This window comes from Lutjanus erythropterus, chromosome 19, assembly GCF_056507025.1.
Source record: "Lutjanus erythropterus isolate fLutEry1 chromosome 19, fLutEry1.hap2, whole genome shotgun sequence".
In the NCBI taxonomy this organism is placed as follows: Eukaryota; Metazoa; Chordata; class Actinopteri; order Lutjaniformes; family Lutjanidae; genus Lutjanus; species Lutjanus erythropterus.
In genome coordinates this window covers 25,214,483-25,223,086 of record NC_139335.1, presented here as the reverse complement: position 1 = coordinate 25,223,086, position 8,604 = coordinate 25,214,483, and the positions used below count along the sequence as shown (strand labels likewise).

The 8,604-nt window shown below is 37.4% G+C and overlaps 1 protein-coding gene across 1 annotated transcript; it reads right to left on the bottom strand.

Annotated features, from left to right (window-relative positions):
- Positions 1 to 1,954: 1,954 nt before the first annotated feature.
- b9d1 (B9 protein domain 1) lies at positions 1,955 to 7,342 on the bottom strand. The gene is made up of 7 exons (XM_084743425.1): positions 6,784 to 7,342; positions 6,566 to 6,634; positions 4,612 to 4,723; positions 4,324 to 4,420; positions 4,001 to 4,063; positions 3,132 to 3,199; positions 1,955 to 2,469 (listed from the first exon to the last, which is right to left on the bottom strand). Exons 1-7 carry the CDS (start codon positions 6,844 to 6,846, stop codon positions 2,312 to 2,314), a joined length of 630 nt encoding a protein of 209 aa, XP_084599551.1. The 5' UTR covers positions 6,847 to 7,342; the 3' UTR covers positions 1,955 to 2,311.
- Between the last annotated feature and the right edge of the window lie 1,262 nt (positions 7,343 to 8,604).

Here is an 8,604-nt window from a genome sequence, read left to right as displayed (position 1 = left end):
TGTGTTGCGTATGCGCAACCATTTATCAAGTGTTACTATGGTGACGGCGTTGCGAAGAGCGCTCTGGGTTTAAAGAGCATGTCAGCCACCCAGCACCGTGAAGAGTTTTTACCTCCGAGCGGATTTACTGTGGCTAATCTGTCTACAAGAACATTACCTGGTGGACACACACACACACATACACGGGGGTTGTTCCAGGATCGGCCTATTGATAGTACAGGAATCCCAACAGCAAAACATGTCATGTAAACAAGCAGTCGTTAATTTTTGTTGGTTATTTTTTGTTGTTATTTACTCGTTAGATGTAAATCCATAGCCAAGCCTTTCAGAGTTTTGGAGCTGTGTACTAGCATGTATCATCTTCATTCACTTTTTTTTTTTGTCTATTTTCTTTTATTTTTTTTTTCACCCTATGGGTAGGCTATGTAATTCTCTTCTCTTAGAAGCACAACTGTTACCAAAGTCATAGCGACTGTGATTTCCGAGGGTGTCGTACTTTTGAGTAGTTTGAACAGTAGGGTCACACTTCACTGACATTTTTTTTTTCTGTTTATGGATGCTCATGATATCAGAGACTCCATTATTATAATTGTTTTATATTTCAGAGCTATATGTGCAGGAGTTTGTGTAAGAAAGTGTTACTGTTGGCTGAATATCGGCACATTTAATGACAGCAAGCTGAGCGTCTCTGTCTCCTCTATCAGCTGAGAAAAGTGGGTTGATGAAATACAGCGCCTGATGTATAGACCCTTCTTCTCTTTAGGCCACTGTAATCCCTTCTCGTCAGTTCTGTTTATCACTGCCAATGTTATTACTGTGGAGGGGGTGTTACTTCTTATTTTCTTTTGGTGTGAGTTGGCGCCCTCTCCTGGTCTGCTGTGGTATGATAGCTACACCACACGACCTTCAATATTTCCACTAAAGGCAGACCTTCGTTTCTCTCAGGCAAAAAGGAGGGGCAGCTCCAACTGTGTGTATGATTTTTGATGATGATGCTGAGGGTGGTGATGATGATTTCTTTTTTTTTTATGCTTGGGGTCCTGAATGAATGGATGTGACACTGACTTGCAGAGACCAGCAGACATTTTTAATCTCAACTAAATATATGCAAAATTGGAAAGTTGGAAAAAGTAAAAAGATGAGAAGACTTTAACGGTTGATGTGTTTTGCAAAGTTAGATTTGCTAATAATGTCTCGTTTATTGAAATGCTACTATGATATTCTAGCTAAGACATGTCACTTTCTCACTGGCCTTGATTCCACTGCGGCCTGACCTTTAACTTCACTCCAGTTACTGTGGAAAAGGTTCTTTTATCGATGCATCGAAAAATAAAACCTGTCTTGAACAAATCCATCACTCCCAAATAGTCAGATGACACTGCAGTTGAACACTTTTTCTTGATCTCCGGCAGCATTTTTAGTCGTGGCTCTATGGTGCAGTGAAAATGTGGCCTGTGTGTAGCGAGCTCCTCTGCGTGTTACTATGTATTCACTATGCTTTTATCAAGAGGACTAACTGACCTTATGGACTGTCTGTCTGTCTTTATATGCATAAACAGCCTCCTTTAATCTTTTCCATGTCTGTCTATTTACCCTTCTCATAGTACTGGGAGCAGGCTGCTTTTTTATTGGATACGTGCTCAACCTGTTGGCATTATAACTGTATAATATAATTTATCATTTGTACTATTGTAACATACTGTTCCTCTGTATACCTTATTATTCTGTGTAATGGGTTTTTGTAGGAAAAGTCACCGTGGTATTTTAACGGCATCTAAACAAACAAACGCAGCGGGCCGCACCCCGTCGGATGAGGACAACTGTAGCTGCATTGGTTCAAAATAAAATGTGTATCACTTCAGCTCTGTAACTCCAGCGTGTGTGTGTGTCCTTATGTGTGTGTTTTTGGCAAATATTCAAACACTGAGTTAAAAACTGACATTTTCACAAGATGTTGGGTAAGATGTGTACATGTGCTTTATACATTCAAGCATGAAAAATTCTGAGGTCTACGTTTATTTGAAAAAGTATAAAAAATGTGAAACAAAAAAATCATCAGCTGCTTATATCTGAATACTCCTCAAATATTATAGATACCTCTTAGTTAAAAACATGAGGCACAGCAGTGTGTGTTGATCATGGCATTGCAGTGTTGTAGTTTTCCATATTAGCTGAGGAAGTAAACAAGTCATTTTATATTTAATTGAATGTTGGGCCTCTGTTATGAATGGGGCTCAAACATCCTTGACAGTAAAAAAAAAAAAAAAAAAAAAAAGCGCACCAGTTGTCTCTAAAATTGTCCCTTATGTTGTTAGATTGTGTACAGTTGTTCTTCTGTCGACCAGCCAGATGTGGCAGACTGTGTGTTGGCAGAGCTTGATGGTCCTGTGTCGTAGCCCAGTTTCTTCATGTCTTTAGTCATGATGTGAAAGGAGACGGTGACGAAGCCTTGGGAACGAACCCGCGTCACTGCAACACAAATATAGGAAACATATTCCACTTTAAAAGATATGATTTTGAAAACTATACACACACAACCAATGTTCATAGAGCAGTTACACAGCCTAACTGACAAATAATGTGATCATTGTAATGTCACTATATTTTGTGTAATTAAAGCTACTCCAAAGATTTTTAACAGGTTATAAAACTCTCAGTTAGTGTCTGAAATGAAATGAGTCTGTGTTTACATTTATGAGTATTATGTTAGTCTTAAAAGGAAGCAGGAGGAGATTTTTCTATACATAATTTTATTTTTGATGGTATATTTTGTGGTTATTATGGTAGTAATTCTACCACTTTAATACACAGCAGCCTACAAAAGGAATAAAATGTTCCTTGTAGGGGCTTCAAAAACAGGTTCATGTATGTGAAACAATTTTAGACTATTTCACTTGAAAATGTACTTTTAGAACTAAATGGGTGTAGACGTGTGTACCTAAAATGATTTAGGAATCTATTATAACGAATTAATCCCAGTTTTTAGACCACTAGTCGATTAGGGAAGATCTGTCAGTTTAAAATCGACTCACCTACTGGTTTTTATTTAACCTAGATGTATTTCTGTATTGAGAAGGGGGGAGCTGTCACTGTTTATTTTTTTAGCATTGTAAAGAAATCCAGATACAAACCTTCTCTGCCTTCACCCTGGGCCACTACTTTAGGGTCTGTGTACTCGGGCCGCCGTCCCAACAGCCAGCTAAACAAAAGAGGAAAAAACATGTTTAAAACTACATAGAGAGAGAGAGAGACAGGCATTACACTTCCAAGTGAAAAGAACTGCCGATATGCAGTATATTTTTGCATACGCACATATTTGTACTTCATTTTATCAGTATCATTCTATTTCTGATTTAAAGCAATTGTCTAACTTTCATTTTCATAAAGATACATTTTGTTGTGACATTATGTATTGATTCAGTATAATTGTATTATGACCATAAGCCTCCATGTTCTGAACAAACATTGCAAACGATTGACAAACACATTACAAATATTTAGGAACATTTGAATCTTGGAACTTGAAAAATAGTTAACTAAGAGTTCAGATTAAGAGTTCAGCCTCTTGTAATCTTAATAATAATCTTATATAATAATATTGGCATCTGCAGATATACAAATTCAGATCTCAGAATCAGAACTCAAAAAACATGGATCTGTACATCTCTACTACTGTTGTTGCGAGTCCAAAGGTCCAGATGTGCACCTGTGCATTCCTAACAGCTTCCTGTGTTGGTGGGAGTTGAATGGAACTGCGAGTACCTTTGTGTGTGTCTTTCCATACACTGATAACAGCAGCTGGCAAACAATACATACCAGTGTGAAGTATTCTCACCACAGAAACCTAAGGCTGTATCCTCAGTGGGGAACGTGCACCCACACAGAAGAGCAGTAAATATTGGAGAACGCTCACATATCGCCTGTTTCCCCCCAGCGGGCACGACTCATCAGCCGCAGCGCCACAGCTGCTGAGGCAGAAAACGAAACGCACACATCTCACCTCGTGAATTTCTGGAGTCTCCATGTGGGCTCAGGCACAAACATGGGGATGATTCGTGTATGTCTGAGAAATCAAAACAAATAACAGGTTCTTCTCAAACACAGTAAACAAGATTTTTGTTTTTAGAAATCAAATCAAACCTTACTCTGTTCAAGCTTAGTTTTTGTGTGGAAAACAAACAATGTCTGCACACTTTAGACAGGGATGTACATTTTTTTTTACTAACTAGGCTCTCAAATTCAAGCACTAGTCCAATTATTATACTAAACCTTCAGTAGATATCTCTTAAAAAAGTGAAGGAAGTAGATAAAGGTAGTACTGACTGTCCAGGTGTGAAGGGAATGTGTGTTGCTCCATAGCCCCTAACCACATCGTTTCCAAACACATCTGGACCATACACACTCACCACAAGCTGAGGCCCTGGAAAATGAAAATGTAGTCTTCATTTCATACAAGTCAACTTTGTTATCTAACAGTTTGATTTCTATATAATATGATTTCTGAGGGACCTAGAATGCATCATTGCAACCTCAGAGATATTTATAATGTATAAATTAAGGCAACAGCTACTAACTTTGTGCACTATGTATGTGTGGGTGTGTAATACTCACATCCAGAGGGGTTTGTACTCTTAAACGTTGTCTCCAGTGGGAAGTTCCATATTAATTTGTGTGAAGACTGACTGCCTTTACAGGTTATTTGAGTGATGCCTTCTTCCAACCCCTAAAGACAAACATGTTCCATTTAAAAAATTCATGCTTTTCTAGACTAAAATTTCCAGACTTCTCAGTAGATTTTTTTAAACCATATTTGACATATACAAAAAAGTACAAATGGCCATAGGTTTATTATGTAAATAAGTGGTTTTAAAATTCAACAGTTAACATGTACCTTAATTCTGACCATGTGTGCTATTATGTTTTCAGATAATTGACAGAATATTTTTGCTATGTACTGTAGCTCAAACAAACTGATTACTTCTATTGGAAAAACACTTTAAAAACAATTATGGTGTGTTTTTTTTTCAGGAATCTGTGCTAAACAAAGATGGTTTCTGAAGTCTACAGAATGATGTGTTGGCCAGGACACCTCTGCAGCACCACAATCTAAAATTGTATTTTGACACACATTTCACCTTAAACAAATATTGTGCATCCTGCGATCTGAAAATTGCAATTTTGATAAAAATTTCAATTAATTCAGCCCTAATGTCTATACAGTAAGTTGGACCCAATGAGGAGGTATAACAAGTGTAAATTGTGTTTAGAAAAGTTAGATAATTTGACTTTCATGGTGTCTTTGCAGCCTTGTTCATTCAGTGTCCATGGAAACACCAGTGAACGCAGCCATCAATGTATGAGTCCCTTACACATGAAAGATAGTCTGTTTACTTTTCTGATAACTACATCACCACATAACTCATTCATGTTTAGACAGCTTCGTATTTGGTTATTTGTGACAATGTGTATATTTAATTTAAATATATTGTGGCATTTTCTTTCATATTCATTTGGTCGTAGATGTCTGGATTTGGTTCAGTTATAAGACACTGTCTATAGGGACAGAGCAGTGTTGTAGACTGTGACATACAGGTGTAAAGGTAGCTCTGTTAGTCTGTGTTTAGTTGCACGCTTCACTTCTTGCCTTGTTGTCGACAACATCAAGCTCTCTCTGGCACCGCTCTCTCACATAGTGGTAAACATTATGGCTCCAAACACAATGAAAAACACTGTTTGTATGATCAGTTTATTTTTAACAATTTAAAATTTAAAAATTTTAACGATTTTTTTTTTCACTTTAGGATACAGAATAAGTGCAATTATATGAAATCACAAATATTTTTTCACACTCTTTCTTTTTTCATTTTTTAAAATTCTTATCCAGACCTGGAAATTACAATGGAATTATTATAATCATTTATAATAATTATAATGATAATATCTGATTTTAGAGATTATGTCGAAGCATTTTGTTTGAATTCCTGAAGTATATTTGTGAGGGTTATAGATTTACATTACAAAGAAAAATAGATTAATGAAAATGCTTGTTTTTGTTGTAATGGTTCGGTCAGAACTGTGGAACATTAAATCATCTTTCTTTGCTCACTACATCTGAGCCTTTCTCATCCTCAGGTGTGTATAAACTACAGGTTATATTAACTTTTTTAAAAATACAAAAATATTGTTGGTTATCTTATCGGAATCAGATCCACATCATACATCCGTAAGAATAAATTAAACTGAAACGAGTCAGCGGCTCTGCTCACTTCAGATTTCATGCACTCAGTCAAACGCCTCGTTAACTTCAGAGGAATGAAACGTGCAATAATAACAAAGAGAAGACTAGAAAATTATATTAAAGTGATGTTATTGAGGAGATTTTATTTTTTTTAGTCCAATGCACAATACAGATGTAATAAGAAAGTTATTTATTTGATAACTATTTTACTTGCTGCCTTGTAGAAGAGTTTCTGCATGCAAACATACAATGCATTGCTGCGTTCAAACCAACCAACAGATTATAATGTATGTATACATATATAATGTATATTAGCCAGCTACTCACCGAGGTGGGAGCCCAGTCGTGGCCGTAGACGAAGCAATATTTGCAGTACAAGTTGTCATACTCTGGAAACTGAAATAAAACAGAAAATATCACTTTTATACCTGGAAGTAATGAAACACTAACTCAAATTCACGCTACGGTGCAAGAACTTTCGTTACTGCTAGTCATTGGGTTATGCTAGGCTAATGTTAGGGCTAGAAGTCAGAGGCTCTACTCACGTTTGCTCCCTCGATTTGTCCGTTTACGGTGAGTAGAAACACCGACGGGTTGCTCGTTGCCATCGCGGCTTCCGTTACTAAACTACAATTCTACGGCGTTTTTGCTTCACGAGTTATTCAGTCCCGGTGTTTAAAAAATCCTGCAGCTAATCACTCATCTAAACCTGTCGGTTGCTAAGGCGACGTTTGCTCCTCCTTACGGCTACCCGCTAGGGCCAAACAGGACAGACGCGCCGGAGCGGTGTTCGGATATTAATGAGCTGGTCCACAAGATGGCGGTAGTGTCAAAACACAAATCCACGTGGTTCAAGTTGGGCATGAGAGAAGCAAAGGCTGCAGTTTACCTTCCAGGAGAGCGGAGCTCCACGCAGTGTACAGCATCGGCACAGGACTGTTTTCAGGCCAAAACAAAGTGGTCCCAGTTAGAAAGAGCGTCTTTTCATTACTCAGATTGACCCGTAGAAGGCGACGAGATGTGGTTGAAAGCTGTAGAAACACAAAGTAAGTGTTTTTTCGTATTGTCAAGTAAATGACATGATGTGGAGGGGAGAAAAATGTAATGTAACGAGTTTCATGAGGCAATTAAATACAGGCGTTAACTGTACATCAACAATAGCCCTTTTTGCTAGCAGCCATTTTGACATGAGATCGTAGGGCAAACACAGGTGTTACCAATGATACTAATTAGGACCCTGTTCCATTCAGGTCAAACAGCCAGGCTGCTGCTCACAGATTTAAAATACAGTTGTACGTCCATCTATATCCCTGGTGCTGCTCACTGGAAAGACTCTCGTACATTAAATGGAACAAGACCATCATTAGTATCATTGTCAACACCTGTGTGTACTGTCATATAGAGGTGGCTGCCTGAAAAACGCCTGTTAAGAAACGGTGCAAAAAGATATAGACCTTCCTGAGGTTCATTTAATTTATTTGCTACTTCTGTTATATAGGAATGTAACTTGCTTATCCTTATCCCTGCTAACTTATCCCTGTTTTACAAGTAATTGACTATATGCAGCTGCACTTGAACAGTGGGCCTGTTGCACTCAAAGATACAAACCTCATTAATTTTCAAAATGACCAGAGTCAATTATTAGAGTTGAATAGTTTTCCCTTTAAATGGAATCAATTTAAGTTTTCCTGCAGGCGAATGTTTCTCCAGTGGTGTGCAGCCTACGAATGAGGATAAGCAAGCGCATGTTCTCTGGAAGAGCACGGTTTTGCCAAAAAACATGAAAAGTGAGATAAAAATAAAATTTCTCCACCAGAATTATCTATAAATAATCTGGCATTTCAGATAAGGCTTTGACACAGCTTTTAAACCATCACTTTTACAGAGTATAATTTAGAAGTTAAAGCTGATACACTGAGTTTTTAATGAAATAATCGCAATGTATTACTGATGTGTCAATATGACCTACATAAGTTAATGAGGCCATCTGTGAGAAGATTGTCTGTTTCTGTATAGTTGTTCTTAATGCCTGCCACCAGATCAGATTCTGAAATCAGATGGAACAAGCCAGTTTACATTTTCACAGGAAAAGTCACAATGATGTCGGCCAGTTAAAAAGAAGCAGGAGATTTTTCATACATAATTCTATTTTTGACATTAGTTTGTGGTTATTATGGTGGAAACGCTCCCATTTTTGTCCACAGGGGTCTGTGAAACCAACAAAATACATAGCTATAGTAGCTTCAAATGGGTATAAAAGTTGTGGGAAAAAGTAAATTTTATATAGACTTGTTTTGGTAGAAGCATTTGCATTTGGGGATTTTTGTCTCATATTATCAGTATTCCTAAAATCCACTCTGACAGAG

Excerpts from the sequence above, each read along its gene's own strand:
- b9d1 (XM_084743425.1), bottom strand. The coding sequence starts at position 6,846 with ATGGCAACGAGCAACCCGTCGGTGTTTCTACTCACCGTAAACGGACAA. Across the intron at positions 4,064-4,323 it reads ATTCCCTTCACACCTGGACA|ACATACACGAATCATCCCCA; the intron begins GTCAGTACTACC and ends TTGATTTCTCAG. Across the intron at positions 3,200-4,000 it reads AGACTCCAGAAATTCACGAG|CTGGCTGTTGGGACGGCGGC; the intron begins GTGAGATGTGTG and ends TCTTTTGTTTAG.